Consider the following 18,636-nt stretch of genomic DNA (forward strand, 5'->3'; position numbering starts at 1 on the left):
CGATGAGTCTATTTCCTAGAGTAATATGCATGAAGTCATGGACATGATTATGTGTTGTTATAATTATATGTGATTATCTGTATTACATTGATTGTATGTATGCATGACTAAAGATAATGATATACTTTGTATATGTTATGTGATTATGAATAGGTAGAAAGGAAACAAATGATGATATAAGAATCTATTATAAGATATATGATATGAAAATATGATAGTGAGCTATGTGAAAGAACTAATAGATATATGAGTTATATAGAAAATATATGCGAACAAGATATGACATCTATGTTTATATGAAACAATGCAAGGTGATACGATCTATGTGATTATATGCACATATGATATATGTTATATGAAATGACATATGAATAGGCAATACGTGATATATATGATATGATATGGAATACATGGTTACACATACATGTGGTATGTGACAGAAGAGAAATGACAAGTAATGTGAACTGTTAAATGATAATGCCCATGTTATGTGATATGAGAGCTAGGGTATAGTTGACATGCCAAGGGTCGAGGGTTTACCTATGTTCTTCGGGACATATGGACTGTTTACCTATGTTCTTCGGGACATATGGACTGATTACCTAGGTTCTTCGGAATCTATGGACTGGTCCTTCGGGACATTGATCGAGCTGTGGTGACAGCATATGTGTGCACAACCTCAATGTACTCACATACCTTAAGCTCTCACTAGTGTACATGGGCTAATAAAGTGATTAAACAAGCATATTGAATGTGATATATATACGATGGGTTTATAAATGGTTATCAAAGGTAAGTGGTTTGAAATGTGTTACATGAACTATATGATGTTATGTGTGTTTCTTAATGATAATGATATAGATTATGATAATGATGGTATATGTTTATGTATGCTTTATGTTATATGAAATATTATATGTTTTATATGCCTCACTAAGTCATCGACTTAGCGTGTGATTGTTTCACACGTAGGTTTGGAAAGCGAAAAGAAAAGTAAAGAGGAACAAGACAGGTTAGTTCTCCTTACCGAATGTCAGATCAGAAGAGAGGTGAATAATATGTATTTTTGTATATAAAGTTCTAGTTGGCATGTAATCAAAAGAATATATTGTATAAGCTCTGAATAATTTTGTAAATGTTTTGAATAATTTAAATGTTATAAAAGTTTTTAAATTACTCACTATTTTATACGAATAAATTTTTGAAAAGTCAATGTGACACTTCGGACTCGTATCCTGGTCGGATACGGGTTGGGGGGTGTTACACAAATTACATTTGATATTTTCATTTTAAGGGGGTGCATCGATGCACTAATTGCATTCGATGTTCATTTATTTGAGAGTGCATCGGTACACATTGAATGTGCATCGATGCACACAACCCAGAAATTCCAGTTAGAGCACGAATTTCACTTTCTTTTTAGCTCAACTCTTCATATTTCATCCCCTTTTATATTCTTAACTTACATACACATATTCAAACTCATTTCTATTAATTAATCACCTCTTTAACATCAAAATCCTATTCTCCATATATAATTCAAGAATTACACTAAATTTTCAACATGTTCCAAATTCAATTCTATTGCTTTTAACTTCTTAATTAGACCCTTGACAAGTCAAATTCATCCTTAGAACTTCAAAAACCTTTCTATATTAAAACTTCATCTATAAACTAATGGAAATTCCTTTCTAATTCTCTCTTCTTGGTGTTTTAAACTTATATAAGCTTTCCTTAAGCTTATATAACCCACAAAGACTCAAATCCAACTTAAAAATTCAAGAAATCAACAGCTAAATCAAACTTACCTTTGCTCTTGACTTTCACGAGAAGAAGAAGAAAAGAGAAGAAGAGAACTCTGGAGAAATCTCTCCCTTTCCACGTGGTTCCCTTTTCTTATAAAGGAAAAAAAATAAAAAAACTTGTTTGTCAATTAACCATTTTACCCTTTAATTCATTCCATAATTACTAAATAACCTTCATCATATATTTCTAATAAATCATTGAACTATTCAATTATCCTACTTTAATCACCAATTTCTAAAATTTTTCAATCTAGTCACTAACCCGATTTTGAGGATGCTACAACAATGATAATTCTCTCTTGATAAAAAGGAGAAAACAACTCTCAAGAAACTCTCTAAATTCTCTAGTATTGGGAGAAAGCTAAAATGATTTGGGATGGTTTTTAAGCTAAATGAACTAGGGTATTTATAGTTGAAGCTTAAGGACTAATTTGTAAATATCCTAAATTACAATGGCTAAAATTTAGGTTCTACCATTGTTGAAAAATCAACAATTTCTACACCCTTTTGACAATTGCACATTCGGTGCATTAATGCACCGAAATCTTCCTCCCATATTTAACTTTCTACAAATAATTCATTTTTATTTTTATTATTTATCGGTATTGTAATTTTTTTATATATTCCAAAATCTTACATAAAGACTATTAGACCAAGCTGATATTACAAGCTTTATTCCATGCGACGAGAATAAGTATTATTTCAAGAATTAATTAAAAATAAATCTTAATATATAAACGAATTTATTAAAGAGTAAACAACGTAAATGGTCCCTGATTATAGGGTATTGCTTTATTAAATCCTTTGACTATCAAAAGTTATAAAATGATCATTCGACTATAGAGTGTTGCTTTGTTGAATCTCTCGACCATTAAAAGTTACAAAATGGTCCTCCGACTATTCATTATGTTCCAAACTCGTCATTTTCTGTTAAAAATAGACGATATTCTGAGTTGAATTTAACTTGTTGACTGTGATATGATAAAAATTGATCCTAAAATCTCAAATAATTATTGTACCCGGTCATCATGTTAACATCCAGCTTAAACAACCACTAATTTTTTAACGGAAAAGGTTAAGTCTAGAATATAATGAATAGTCGAGTGACTATTTTGTAAATTTAAATAGTCGATGGACTTAAAAAACAACACTTCATAGTTAGATGATCATTTTATAACTTTTAATAATTGAATGACTTTTTTTTTATTATTTATCGGTATTGTAAATTTTTTTATATATTCCAAAATCTTACATAAAGACTATTAGACCAAGCTGATATGACAAGCTTTATTCCATGCGACAAGAATAAGTATAATTTCGAGAATTAATTAAAAATAAATCTTAATATATAAACGAAATTATTAAAGAGTAAACAACGTAAATGGTCCCTGATTATAGGGTATTATTTTATTAAATCATTTGACTATCAAAAGTTATAAAATGATCATTCGACTATAGAGTGTTGCTTTGTTGAGTCTCTCGACCATTAAAAATTACAAAATGGTCCTCCAACTATTCATTATGTTCCAAACTCATCATTTTCTGTTAAAAAATATACGATATTCTGAGTTGAACGTTAACTTGTTGACTGTGATATGATAAAAATTGATCCTAAAATCTCAAATAACTATTGTACCCGGTCATCATGTTAACATCCAGCTTAAACAACCACTAATTTTTTAACGGAAAAGGTTAAGTCTAGAATATAATGAATAGTCGAGTGACTATTTTGTAACTTTAAATAGTCGATGGACTCAAAAAAGCAACACTTCATAGTTAGATGATCATTTTATAACTTTTAATAATTGAAGACTTAATAAAGCAGTACCGTATAGTCGAGGACCATTTGCGTTCTTTACCCTTTATTAAATGTTGATATAATGGTAAAAATTCATTTAGATTAGTGTTCTAATTCATGTAGTGTCGATTATAAGTTGTTGAGTTCCAAAATTTTAACATGTGATTAGGGAACGGTGTAATCCCACCACTTAATTAGCAGCTTCTGGTATCCAATCACAGCCTTCCAAAAGTTAGCCATAGAAGACTGCAATCAAAACAAGACAAACCCAGAGAGAGAGATGATGAGGTTGAGGTGCTAAGGAAGAAATAAGTTGAAGAAAATAAAAATAAAAGGAGGGGCCTGAATTTTTAGCCTTACATTTTTCATTCCACCATTTTGGATTACCTGTTGTGTACAAGAAAAAGGAGTTAAGGGCCTCATCTCTCTATCTCTCTCTCTCTCTCTCTCTCTCTCTCTCTCTCTCTCTCTCTAAATCTTCTTCAAAACCAACACTTTCACTCAATTCTCTCTCAGTAATATTTCTGGGTTTTTTTTAAAATTTCTTTGCTTCCATTTGTATCAGAAACAAGGGACTTGGAGTGTGGCTTATCTTATCTTATCCATCTCAATTTTCTCTCTTGCCAAACACTATACTACCACTTTCCTCCCCATCTGTATTTTATCTCTTCAATGCTCTCGTTTTACACTGAAAAAAAAAGAAAATTATGGTTCTTCTAGAGTTAAAGGTTGGGTTTTGTTTGTCTTAGTTTTGTCTAGTGTGAAGCTATCGAAAGTTCAAAACTTTGAGTGTTTGGACGGAGATTTCTCTTGGGGGTTGCGAGCAAAAAGGAAGTAGTCGATAAGTTCAATCTGGGTCATTGTTATTATCGTTAAAGAATTGTTACTCGATTGAAGCAGCCAAAGAATTTGATATCTTTATAAGCAATCCGGGATTTTGGTGCACGAATGGCTCCCAAGACAGGCAAGGCGAAAGCACACAAAGCCAAGGGAGAGAAAAAGAAGAAGGAAGAGAGAGGTAACTCTTTTCTCGGTGTCTACTTTTCCTATTAACAATCCTGTTTGGTTGCTGAGAAAACGATGGAAAATAGCCTCATCGTATCATTGTTTATGGTTCAAAACTATTCCCTTTTGGATGTTATCTTATCGTGTTATTATCTTTGGTTCAAAACTTTCCCTCCTGGATTCCTGCATTTTAATATACAAAAAAGGAAAAGTGAAAATCTTTCTCTCCATGATTTTCTGTTTACAGTTTTGCCTTCTGTAGTTGAAATTACCGTTGAAACACCTGAGAATCCCAAGTTACTCTCAAGGTAAAAAAAAAAAAAAATTTATCATGCAGGTGATTTTTTTTATGTTCACGTTTTCTTTTTCTCTTTTACATTACGGCAGGGAATATCTTCGGACAAGATTTTGGATGTAAGAAAGCTTTTAGCGGTCCACGTTGAGACATGTCATTTGACCAACATCTCCCTATCTCACGAGGTAAATTTAATGACAACAATTGAACGTCCCTTTCTATTTGGGAAATGAAAAGTACGCCATTAATGCAGTAGACCACCAGCGCAGAGCAGCTTTTTTCCAGTCATCAATGGATGTCACCATCGGCTTTCGTTTTCATTTACTTTCCAACTGTATTAAAAGTTCGAGAATTTGATCCACAGGTACGAGGAAATCAACTTAAGGATTCCGTCGACATTGTCTCGCTTAAACCTTGTCAACTGTCTATCATCCAAGGTTGTCTTGCCCGATTCTGCTGTCACATTTTGGTTTCTTTTAGTTAGTCATTTTTAACTTGGAAAAGAATTTTTTGTGCAGAGGACTACACGGAGGAGCTAGGGGTGGCCCACATCCGACGGCTCCTCGACATAGTCGCCTGCACAACATCCTTCGGTTCGCCGAAATCAGCTAGTGGAACCAGTCCCAAAGAATCGGCTGCCGTCGACAATGGTGGTGAATCTCCCGACAAGGCAAAGGAAACAGGCGACGCTACTGCGGCGGCGTCGATGTGTCCTCCGCCGCGGCTCGGGCAGTTCTATGATTTCTTCTCCTTCTCTCACCTCACTCCTCCTATACAATGTAATTTCTTTTTATAGCCATGCATGAACTCAGCTTTTTTTTTTTTCTTTTTTAGAGGTTGAAATTATTTTCTTGTTTAAATTTTTAACAGATATTAGAAGATCCAATCGTCCATTCCTGGAGGATAAAACAGAAGATGATTTTTTCCAGATTGATGTAAGTGAGATAGTTTTTTTTCCCTCCGTTCCAAGGGGTTTTGCCTTGATAAATATAGACCGACCTGAGTCCTACACATGATTTTGGTGGATGAGTCTGGAGATTTTTGAGATTTTTTGCATATACAATTACTTTAACCAATCCGTTGATTGAGATAGTTTAATTTTGATGATATTTTTGTTTTAAAAAAAATGTGGGCTAATTGGATTCAATGGTATCTAACTCAAAATGTAGATTCGAGTTTGCAGTGGGAAACCGATGACGATCGTTGCTTGCCGGAAAGGGTTTTACCCGGCCGGAAAACGGCCACTTCTCTGTCACTCTCTAGTCACACTTCTTCAGCAGATTAGCAGGGTCTTTGATGCTGTAAGTTCCACTGCATCTCCCATACTACTAAATTGCGGTAGTGGATCGCGGTGACATTAGAAAACGTTGCGACGCATTGCAATCGTAATTTAGTACTATGGCATCTCCTTGAAGATGTTTAACGTCTGTGAAGTTCTTTTGGGTATATAATTTCTTCATATTGAGGAACGCTAATCTCCTTGCAGGCATACAAATCTCTTATGAAAGCTTTCACTGAGCATAATAAAGTACGTAAAATTTTCGATCGAGTTGCTGCATTCGATTCGAATTAGAACGGATGGTTTGGAACTCACTTTTGTTTTACTTTGTTTTGATCTTTAAAACTCAGTTTGGCAACCTTCCTTACGGTTTTCGGGCAAATACGTGGGTTGTTCCTCCTGTGGTAGCGGATAACCTGTCGGCATTTCCGCCACTTCCGGTGGAAGATGAAAACTGGGGAGGAAATGGAGGTGGACAAGGAAGGGATGATAAACAAGACAATAGACATTGGGCAAAAGAGTTTGCAATCTTGGCAGCTATGCCTTGCAAGACAGCGGAAGAGAGGCAAATACGAGATAGGAAAGCGTTTCTGCTCCATAGTTTATTTGTCGACGTTTCGGTCTTTAAAGCTATTGCAACGATCAAGAACATCGTCGAAAGCAATCAGAACGCTTTGAATGATCCTTCTGCTTCGATTTTGCACGAAGAAAAAGTGGGCGACTTGATCATTAAGGTGACAAGAGATGTTCCTGATGCAAGTGTGAAATTAGATTGTAAAAACGAGGGAAGTCAGGTTCTCGGACTGCCACAGGAGGAGCTCGCTCGGAGAAATTTGCTTAAAGGCATAACTGCAGATGAGAGTGCAACTGTCCATGTGAGTGAACCGTTTTAGCTGAATGTTTACTTCAGTGAACTAAGAAAGAGGCTATGCTTTTGCTAACTTTACTCCTTTTTTGGCCTTGTAGGATACTTCTACTTTAGGTGTTATGGTTGTAAGACATTGTGGCTATACAGCCGTAGTAAAAGTTTCGGCCGAGGTAAACTGGGAGGGCAATCCCATTCCTCAAGATATCGACATCGAGGACCAGCCGGAAGGAGGGGCAAACGCTTTAAATGTCAATAGGTCGAGCTCGTCTCATGTCCATATCATTACCGAGTTGTTCTTATTGTAAACACAAAGGGAAATGTGCACACACTTGCTTACACTATAGGGTTGTGAGATATTAATGTCTCTTTCTTATAAATACTTTTCAGCTTAAGGATGCTATTGCACAAGCCAACCACACCTGCATCAGCTCAACGATCACAGAGTACAGATATTGGGAACTTGCATTCCGCCAGGGCTTCGGTGAGGAAAGTGTTAGAGGAGAGTTTGCAGAAGTTGCAAAACGAACCCTTTAATAACACCAAGTCCATTAGATGGGAGCTGGGGGCATGCTGGGTGCAACATCTTCAAAATCAAGCGTCCGGGAAAACTGATTCTAAGAAAACTGAAAATGTTAAGCTCGAGCCTGCCGTGAAGGGTCTTGGAAAGCAGGGTGCATTGCTGAAGGAAATAAAAAGAAAAACAGATACCGAAGGCAGTAAAAATGAACAGAATATGGAGGTTTCTCCAGGTAACAGCCCCGATATGAAGAAGAAATCAGAAGCCAGTAACCAGAAGGAACAGGAGAACCAAGACGAGGAAATGGAAATGATGTGGAAGAAACTGCTTCCCGAAGCGGCATATTCGAGACTAAAAGAATCAGAAACCGGCTTTCACCTCAAGGTTAGTTGCTACTTGCATACATCCACAGAATAATGACAACAAAAGTTTTGATCCATCCATGGGATCATATACATTAAACATCTCTATATGATATATCTTGATCTCTCAAAAGAAAGAAAAACACACTGCCTAAAGTTTTTTTGTATTAATACTTCTGTTTGTTCATATGCCAGTCTCCTGATGAGTTGATTGAAATGGCACATAAATACTATGCTGATACTGCTCTTCCGAAACTGGTTAGTCCCTTAGCAATCGATGTTTCCTTTTTCTCCGAGATGTTCTAGTACTTAACATATTTGGCTGGTATGACTTCAAATCTTTCAGGTGGCAGATTTTGGCTCCCTCGAACTTTCACCGGTTGACGGAAGGACTTTGACAGATTTTATGCATACAAGGGGTTTGCAAATGTGTTCCCTGGGGCGTGTGGTAAAAATATTAATGGTTTTGAATGAACCCCCCAAATAATTTCTGATTTCTCATCTCTTATCCCCATCTTTTCCTCTTTCCTATCATCTCAGGTTGAGCTTGCAGACAAGCTGCCTCATGTGCAATCACTCTGTATACATGAAATGGTCGTTCGAGCCTACAAACACGTGTTACAGGCTGTTGTATCTTCGGTCGATAGTGTTGACGATTTGGCTGCATCAATAGCGGCGTGCTTAAATATATTGTTGGGAACACCATCGGGTGAAAATGGTGCCCAAGACATCATTAATGATGAAAAATTAAAATGGAGATGGGTGGAAACCTTCCTTTCAAAGAGGTTCGGATGGCTGTGGAAATCGGAAAGATGCCAGGATCTGAGAAAGTTTGCCATTCTTCGTGGCTTGTCCCACAAGGTACAATCATCTTGCCATAGTATGAGGAACCTTAAGATGTATGCTTCTCCCTCTCCATTTTCTAATTGAAATGACAATTTCTCAGGTGGGGCTTGAGGTTGTTCCGAGGGACTATGACATGGATACTCCATCTCCTTTTAGGAAGTCCGATATCATAAGCATGGTCCCTGTATACAAGGTGAATAAATCACTAAATGGAATCCAAAATTGGAAAATTAATTGTCTTGCTGTTCTTGCTTTGTAATTTGTTTGACATTGTTTCTTTCCCGCAGCATGTTGCATGTTCATCGGCAGATGGCCGTACGCTGTTAGAGTCATCTAAGACTTCTCTGGATAAAGGTAAATTGGAGGATGCAGTCAATTATGGCACTAAGGTATGATGAAGTATCTCTCTGTATGTTGTTTTAAATGTTTTTTTCTTCAACAATATCAAAAACATCTAAACCAATATTTGACTTTCGATTTTAAAGGCACTTTTGAAACTCGTGTCGGTCTGTGGCCCTTACCATCGGATGACTGCAGGAGCATACAGTCTTTTGGCTGTTGTGCTTTACCATACTGGGGACTTCAATCAGGTATTTTCTTTTACATTTTTATGAATTCTATCCACGCATCACCTGACCAATTTTTTCTGATCTGTTTTGAATTTGTTTAGGCAACAATTTATCAGCAGAAAGCGTTGGATATAAATGAAAGAGAGCTCGGGCTTGATCATCCTGATACGATGAAGAGTTATGGAGACCTAGCTGTCTTCTATTATCGTCTTCAACATACAGAGTTGGCATTAAAGTATGCTTTTACGTCTTTCAGATACATATATTATTTGCTTTATCACCCATTGTTTTTAAATTTGAGGTCAAAAATCAGTCCGAAACCTTAATGGAAACAGAAAGGAAACCTTCATTGTGATTTCTGTTAAAAGAATGCATGCTACTGGTCGACGGAAGACAACGAGTTATGCTTAGGCCATGTACTTAACCAGACGATAGGTTGTTAAGGTTTATGAATGTGTTAAAAGCTGATAGTTGTTTTTTCTGTATATGTTTAGTGCTTCAGAATGCTTATTCCTTTGCGATTCTGTAATGACTTGCATTGTAAGAAACATCATTGAATGAATACCGTATTAGAGTTCGGGCCTAATCTTGTCCTTTTTCTCGTTCTAGGTATGTAAATCGTGCGTTGTATCTTCTGCATTTAACATGCGGGCCATCTCATCCTAATACAGCTGCGACGTATATTAATGTAGCAATGATGGAAGAAGGGTTAGGAAATGTTCATGTTGCTCTTCGATATCTCCATGAGGCCCTCAAGTGCAACCAAAGACTACTCGGAGCTGATCATATACAGGTAAATTATCATATTAACAACAGAGAAATGAACTAATCTGCTTGTTATTATTATGGGGTTCATTTCTAATGTATTTCTGGCTTCAACAGACTGCAGCCAGCTACCATGCCATTGCTATTGCTCTCTCCTTGATGGAAGCTTACTCCTTAAGCGTTCAACACGAGCAAACTACACTACAAATATTGCAGGCAAAACTAGGGTCCGAGGACCTACGTACGCAGGTATTTTGATATTTGCTTATCATTAAACCCAATTAAAATAGTGATTTGCTAGTCCTCGGATAATTTGACATTTTTATGACTTATGAAGGATGCGGCTGCATGGCTCGAGTACTTTGAGTCTAAGGCTTTAGAGCAGCAAGAAGCTGCACGGAATGGTACTCCAAAGCCCGATGCATCGATCTCCAGCAAAGGCCATTTAAGGTACAATCTAGGAGCAGAATAAGTTCGGTTCAATCCATGCTTGGTTCAAGACAATTCAAAAGTTCTCCTGATCTTTACCTCGCTTCACTTTGTGTTTTTGAACCTGAGAATTGTTTACAATAGTTTCCAACTTTGTATCAGTGTATCGGACCTTTTGGATTATATAACCCCGGACTCAGATATGAGAGCAAGAGATTCCCAAAAGAAAGCTCGCGCAAAGGTTATCGTCTAAGATGTCCTTTTGGTTATTATTTATCTTCATTGATGACATATCTGAACAAAGATTTTCATTCAATAAGCAGATTAAGGGCAACCCGGGCCAAAATTGGGAGACAATCTCAGATGAATATCAAAACAATGAGTTTCCGTCACCGACTTCTCCTGCTATGGAGAATTCTAGTGATAAAGAAAACAAATCGGAAGATGAATTTGTGGAATCTGTTATCGAGAAAGCTGATTCACTGCAAGCAGATCAGCTGGTGTTGGTTAAAAATGTGGACCAAGAACAGGATGACATCTCAGATGAAGGGTGGCAAGAAGCTGTTCCTAAAGGTCGTTCACCTGCAGCTCGTAAGTCTTCTGCTTCAAGGAGGCCAAGTCTAGCCAAACTGAATACAAACTTCATGATGTGTCCCAATCCTCGAGATATCGGGGAAAGCCTAATAATTTCACTTCTCCGAGAACAAGCCCCAATGAGCCTACTGCTTCAGTTGGACCTAGTCCTCCGGCTTCCAAAAAGTTTGTTAAAAATACAAGCTTCAGTCCAAAGTTAAATAACCCGAGCAGCACAATTGGTGGAGTGGAGAAACTTGTAATCTCAAAATCATCCCCTGGTAGCCCAGCTGCATCTGAACAAGTTACCAAGCCGACTCAAGTAGCTGGTCCGATCAGTGTGCAGGCAGCTGGAAAACTATTCTCCTACAAGGAAGTTGCTTTGGCCCCACCCGGTACGATTGTAAAGGCGGTGGCGGAGCATTTGCCAAAAGGGAATCCTCTTCCAGAACAAAATGCTCAGGCAAGCCAAGAGAATGCATCAGATGCAACACCACCAATGGCTGCTAGTGAAGAAATTCCGAAAGCCATTGGGGACAAAGAGTTTCTCGGGGAATCAGGGGTGAGAGAAGCTTTGCTGGAAAAAAGGGGAACTCCAGTTGAAGACATAAAAATAGAAGCTGAGACCGTAGAAGTCGAAAGTGGTGTTGAAACCACTAAAAATGAAGCTGATAACGGATCTGCAGATTCGGATACTGGATCTCTAGACAAATGCCAAGTTACATGCTCCAACTCAGAACCTTTAGTTGTTGTAAACGAACATACAGCTCAATCGCCAGTGAACGATGCCTCTATTCCGTTGGGAAAAGTGTTTGATGAAGATTCTCAAGAGCTGCCAGTTGAAGTTAGTGACAAGCAGTTGCCCACTGAAGGAGAAAAATCGAATGAAGCAGAACCCGGTAAAGAAACTTCAAAGAAACTTTCTGCAGCTGCACCCCCATTTAATCCATCGACAACTCCAGTTTTTAGCTCAGTTACAGTTCCCGGTTTCAAGGATCCTGGAGGACTCCTGCCCCCTCCAGTGCATATACCTCCAATGCTTCAAGTCAACTCTGCCCGTAGATCGCCTCATCAATCTGCAACAGCTAGAGTTCCATATGGACCTAGGCTCTCTGGAGGTTATAACAGATCCGGAAATCGTGTTCCACGAAACAAGTCTAGCTACCACAGCACTGAACTTTCTGGAGAAGGAAATCTCTACAGCCCTCCGAGAATAATGAACCCGCATGCAGCTGAATTTGTACTTTGCCAACCTTGGGTGGTTCCTAATGGCTACCCTGTCTCCCCAAATGAATTTTGGCTTCCACCAATGGTTATCCCATGCCACCAATGACCCCAAATGGTATCTATGTGACTCAAAATGGATTTTTGGCAACCCCTATAGGATCAGTAGAATCACCGGCTGTTGTAACTGTTTACATTGGAGCCGAAATCAAAAGTGAAGCAGTACTACCGGGCAGACTCCGGAGATTTCCTCTGCGGAAATCGAAGGTGAAAATCAACCAAGTGCGCAGAAGCCATTGAAAGATCAATCGTTAGACGATGAAAACAAGCTTCCCGAAAATGAAGGAAAGCCTGCAGATGTGGTTCCTTTGACCGGTAGTGTCACTGCAGGAAAAGAAGCTTGCAGCCAAACACAAGTTGATGCGAAATCGAGCAAATGCTGGGGAGATTACAGCGACGGTGAAGCAGAGATTGTCGAGGTTACAAGTTGAAGACGACAAGATTATTTTGGATACAGAATGATTTGTCCAAAGGGTAGAAATAAACAGTGTAGAGCCAGTAGAGAAGGGGCAACAATGAGGAAGTTTATTCTGCCAAGTACCGGACATGTTTGATAGTTAAGTATTCAAACCGAGGCGGTTCGAATACTTTGTGTTAAATTTGATTTTGCCACACAAGGAGGCTTGCTGACAGACTGGTATGCGGAATGCACGTACCATGACTATTTTCCGTTGAGTAGTTTGTTGATGACTAGTACTTTTTACTCTCTTTTTTACCCAAATTTTTTGTTATTTTTCTGCCATCGGTTTTATTGGATGTCAATGGAGGCATGAAACAATGGAATATTTCTACCTTTCTAGGACAATAATTTCTTGTAAACTAGACTATAATAAGGCCTTGGGGTCTTCCTTCCTATAAACATAATGCAGTAAGCAACATTCTGTTTTCGGCTTTCTGGTATTGAGGTACATGTATTCGACGACATCAATCAAGTCAGCAGCGTCTTCTTCTTCATCATCATTGAATCTTTACGTATTCACGCTTCGAAGGAAACCCTACTAAGAGCAAGTTTTTGTCAAGGAAAAGAAATACAAAAAATAATGTGAGATTTAGTCCAAAATAACCAGAAAAGAAAAAATTAGGTCCTACCGGGAGTCGAAACCCAGGTCGCAGGATTCAAAGTCCAGACTCCAGAGTGCTAACCAATAAACCATAAACCATCCGATGAAGTCTGTTTCTCATCACCATTACTCTTCTTTGTGCTCATGATTTCAATGATGATAGGCCTATTGTGGAGACCAACATGGAAGCAAAGAGAATTTGCTTCAAGAGCGGTGAAAATTGCAGACTTGAAGCCACGTCGAGCTTTTTCCGTAAGAGAACTTGTTTGGTGACACATATGAAGCATGGGAGAACTATAGAAAGAACCCCAGATTCTTCCAACTCCAATCATTGTAACAACTTCTCATTTTGATCTTCTTCAACTTCCGATATTGGCGGGCGGCGGCGGCGTTGGCCGTTTTATTGGCGGATATGGCTCAAGCTCTTTACAAGCTTTCTCTGTAGTAAACAGATGACTGATGAGTGACATTAATATAAAAACGGTTCTAACTTCCAAGTGCAACGTGTAGAATATCTAAATAAAATTATATAAATTACATTAAAATTCGATTAATTAATGTAAAATGTAACTAAACTAACATAAAACCGTTATATAGAAATCAAAACAATAATCAAAAGAAAATATACATTCATACTAGAGGTATTCGTTTTTCGGTTTTAATTGAATTTATCGATCGAACTGAATTAATTTGGTTAAAACGGCCGGCCACTAAATTAGTCCGGTCGGAAACAATGATTTTTTTCTCAATATTTAACGGTTAATACGATTCTAAATCGGTTAATTAACTGAATTAATTGAATTAGTCAAAAAATATTAAATATGATATATTATTTATATTAAATACATATTTTATGCTCAGTTGGTAGAGCACAAGGTTCTTAACCTTGAGGTCGTGTGATCGAGTCCCACGAGGCATTTCATAATTTGGAGGTCTCCACGGAAGCTGCTCTCAACCGGTGTTGGGGGCAACCTACTATCTTACGTCCCCCTTACCCCATTACATATGGGAATAAGGGTCAGCTATTTTTTTTAAGCTCAAATCTATTAGAATTAAGATCCAATTATTTTTTAATCACACTAGATCCATTAAATTATTAAGATCTAATTAAATTTTGACCCAAATAAAAATATATATATTAAATTTAAATTAGTCTAATTAAAAATATATTTAAAAATTGATTAATTCGGTCTTTGACTGTTCACAATATTTTTGACAACATTCATATATTGTGTGCCTAATTCAAAATATTCTCTTAAATTATCGAGATCGTTTAATAGATTCTTAAAATGTTTTTATTTGATTGTATAATAAAAAGTTCAAAATCTATAAATAAAGATCTTGATTAACATTAAGAGTAAAAAAAATATAAAGGTATATTAATCTATCATGTTCAATCCCCCGGGCCATCCAAAACAATACAAAAAAACATGTGAAGGTCCTACCGGGAGTCGAACCCAGGTCGCTGGATTCAAAGTCCAGAGTGCTAACCACTACACCATAGAACCAACGGCTGTGGCTTGTTTTATCACTAATTATATTGTTCTGTTTAATTTAACTAGGTTATTCTTTCCTTTTTTTTTTGTTATTTTATTGTTTTCGGTAAGTGGTATTTGAAAGCACACACATTTTGTTTTCTCCGATTTTTTTTGCTTGCGATTTTAATGATGATGAGCCTCTGGTGGAGACAAAAATGGAAGCAAAGCGGTGAAATATGCAGACTTGAAGCGACATTGAGCATGGGAGAACATAGACAAGGAACCCCATTTTCTTCCCACTCCAATCATTGCAACAACTTCTCTTTCCGTTCTTCTTCAACTTCCGGTGATGGCAGACGGCGGCGGCGGCGGCCGTGATATTAGCGGGGTATGGGTCAATCTCTTTATTATTCTTTTTTTCTTCTTCTCAGAACTTAACCTCTTTAAATATTCATCATGACGTACTAATGAAGGATGAATTTTTCTTGTTTGGATTGCCACCATTTGTCCATTCAAAATGAATGATTTGCAATCTCTTTTCTATGTCTATGTTTGTTTAGTGTGTCTTGGGGTTTATTTTCCATGTTTTGTTCAATGACTCCACTCAAAGAGTGGTTCTTCGTGCTTATTGAGCGGAGTGATAAAAAGTTTAATGTCTCCTCTTAAACAATATCAATCAATTTTTGGTGCATGCACGGATCAAGCAGTCTCTGCGATAAAAGAATTGTTGTTATTCCTTGCATATCCGGGTATGAGCATTATGAATGCCAACGGGTGTGAGCCTTCAATTAAGAGATTGAAAGTTAATTTTGAACATGTAATATATAGTACTTATTTTTAGATTAATAAAAAAAATCAATTTTTAGTGCATAATCGAGTGAATATCTTAATAACTAGTCCATCCAACAATACAATCTACAATTTGTTTCATTTTAGCATCCGTTCAAAATTACGTTAATTTTTTAAAAAATTAAATGTTTAAGTACTAAAACATACCAAAACTGATAGTTTAGATACAAAACGTGTTAAGTTTTTAACAACGAGATACTAAAATGAAATGAAAACTAAACATTTGTTATGATTTTGAAAAAAACTAAAAGTTGAAATATTAAAATAGACAAAAACTTATTGTTTAAGTATTAAATGTGTAATTTACCCTAAACTAAATGATTCTGCATTAACACTGTCGCCAGTTTTATATTTGTTACTCTACTAATCATGTAAAATTTAAGCTACTTTAGTTCTATAAATATAGAAATATTTACTCAATGAATATATAATATGACTAAAACCACATAAAATCAATCTATAGATATAATAGTACAATATTATTATTTATTTTAATTTAGAAATAAACAATGTAAATCGTGGGTCCATGCACCATGAGAAAGTTACGGATTTAATTTTTGTACTTTAATTTTATAATTTATTTCTATCACTTAAATTTTAAAATTTTGGTATGGACTCGAACGAAAATAATTTTTTATTAATCTGGGGTAAACACAATGTAATATTTGTTCAAAATAATTATCAAATTACACTTATGACATTCCTAATGCTCGAACTGAGACTTCAAGGAATAGTATCGATTTCTTTACCGTTGAGGTTGTTCGGTTCATGCCAAACGACAATCATTAAATATATTTAAAATGTTGTTGATCATATAGTTCATGTTCTCTACTTTGATCATTTTAAGTCATTATAATTTAGTCATATTATTCATATATTATTTGAGTTCGTGATTGAAATTTTAAGATTGAAAAAGTATAGATATTAACATTGATCAAATTGTAATGCGTGGACTAAATTTACAACTTATGCATAGCACATGGACTAATGACATGATTTGACTTATCTATAGGCTTAATATATCAAATGGACCCTAAATTTATTAAATTTTCTCAACTTGGTACCTGAATATTTTTTAGACCACTTTAATTTTTCAAATTGGTACATGGGTTAACATTACATTTCAACAACTAATCATATTGTCAATGTGGCATTGGACATCCAAATATTGACGTCATAATTACCTGTCACAGCCTAATTAGTTGTTGAAGTTTCATGTTAACACTAGTTACTAATTTGAGAAAAAAATTCCAAGTTTAGGTATCAAAGTGGTAAAATGAAAGTTCAAGTACCAAGTTGAAAATTTTGCCAAACCCATGGGCAGATTGATAATTAAACATTGTTTTCCTTTTATTTTTTAGGCGCTGAAAGTAACAGCCAACGTGGAAGCATCAATTCCATGTGGCATGGAGGAATAGAATAAACGCACTCCAACAAAGATTGCATTTAGCATGGGGAAGACGAAAACTAAGGTGCTACAGCTAGAAAAATCGATATCGGAAATGTTATTATTTTTAGTAAAATGTTATTTAAAATATTATTTATTTTACCGGAATGTTAAAATTGAGCGTTACATAAACATCATTTTTTTATCAAAAATGTTAATATTGGAAGTTACCTAAAATATTATTTTATTCTACCGAAAATTAGGTAGCAAAACTAATATTTTTGATAGAACAAATAATTTTTAAGTAGCGTTTACCGAAAATATTACAAATATAATAATATTTCCGGTAATCCATTTACTTAGCCGTATATTAAGTTGTTGTACGGTAGAACTACCCATTTAGCATAATACTGTTAGAGTGCGTTTGGTTTACGGAATGTAAGATTACAAGTGGGAATGTAAGATTACCAGGGAATAGGATTATTGGGAATATTGTATTTTGTGTTTGGTTGGCTTAGCAGGAATGTAAGATTATCGTGTTTGGTTAAAGGAATAAAAGATTATTGGAATGTATATTTGACCAAATTGTCCTTATTATATATTTGTATAATATTATAAGTTGAAAAATATTTATATATTTTCTTTAAAAATTTAAATTCATAATATTTATATATATATTTTTACAAAATTAAAAATATAAAAAGGTTTAATGAAAGGGTAAAATTTTATTTTAACCCCTGAACTTCATATAAAATTTTAATTATATACTTTTTTTGTAAATCTATAATAATTTAAGGATAAATTTGTAATTTAATCTTCTTAGAATTTTTATTATTCAATGACAGAAGAATGATGTTTTTGAAAAAAATAAAAATTTAAGGACATTTGAGTCCAAAACACCAGTAATCCAATAATACTAAGGAAAGGGAGGTAATGACATTCCCGGTAATATACCCCAAAAAATTCACTATTGGTAATCTTACATTACCGGGAATGGGATTCCCGGGCTAACCAAACGTGGGAATGTGGATTCCATTATCTTGGGAGGTGAGGTAATGTCCTTCCAATTTGAGTTTAAAGCTTTGATTATGAAATCAAATTCCAATAATTAATGGAGTTTGATTCAAGTGGTAAACGGTTCAATATCGTTTAATTAAATTTTAAATTTAAGTTATTATATATGCAAAAAATTCTCGTTGGGCGGCTCACCCACCAAAGTTAGATATACAACATGAGTCGGTCCAAATTAATCAAAACAAATTCTAAAACCGAGAGGATAAAAAAATCTAATAATTAGTATTATTATTTTAGTTACATCGATGATATTATTATTCAAAAATTGATAGTGTAATGATATTGTGTCTCAAATCTTTTCTATTTATCAATTTTCATACTAAAAACTTGGGTCAATTGACGCATTTCTTCATGTAAAAGTAATAAGGAGTAAGCAAATGATTTTTTCCATG

General features: G+C 35.7%; 1 protein-coding gene and 1 non-coding gene across 2 annotated transcripts; one reads left to right on the forward strand and one right to left on the reverse strand.

Moving 5' to 3' along the window:
• Nucleotides 1-4,292: 4,292 nt before the first annotated feature.
• LOC120202436 (protein TSS-like) lies at nucleotides 4,293-13,266 on the forward strand. The gene is given in 27 exon segments (XM_039202861.1): nucleotides 4,293-4,621; nucleotides 4,856-4,891; nucleotides 4,894-4,916; nucleotides 4,996-5,088; nucleotides 5,268-5,340; nucleotides 5,422-5,682; nucleotides 5,774-5,838; nucleotides 6,073-6,204; nucleotides 6,390-6,431; nucleotides 6,533-7,057; nucleotides 7,149-7,306; nucleotides 7,438-7,951; nucleotides 8,125-8,187; nucleotides 8,276-8,377; nucleotides 8,470-8,790; nucleotides 8,876-8,968; nucleotides 9,063-9,164; nucleotides 9,261-9,365; nucleotides 9,446-9,579; nucleotides 9,954-10,137; nucleotides 10,227-10,358; nucleotides 10,447-10,559; nucleotides 10,701-10,779; nucleotides 10,862-11,183; nucleotides 11,186-12,406; nucleotides 12,409-12,560; nucleotides 12,563-13,266. Coding segments are annotated over 27 exon segments (5,379 nt in total). The 5' UTR covers nucleotides 4,293-4,551; the 3' UTR covers nucleotides 12,827-13,266.
• A 1,626-nt stretch (nucleotides 13,267-14,892) lies between these two features.
• TRNAQ-UUG lies at nucleotides 14,893-14,964 on the reverse strand. Its single transcript has one exon. It is a non-coding gene; the product is annotated as a tRNA-Gln (tRNA).
• Nucleotides 14,965-18,636: the final 3,672 nt, after the last annotated feature.

This window comes from Hibiscus syriacus, unplaced genomic scaffold (assembly GCF_006381635.1).
Source record: "Hibiscus syriacus cultivar Baekdansim isolate YM2019G1 unplaced genomic scaffold, ASM638163v2 tig00000340_pilon, whole genome shotgun sequence".
NCBI classification, from domain to species: Eukaryota; Viridiplantae; Streptophyta; class Magnoliopsida; order Malvales; family Malvaceae; genus Hibiscus; species Hibiscus syriacus.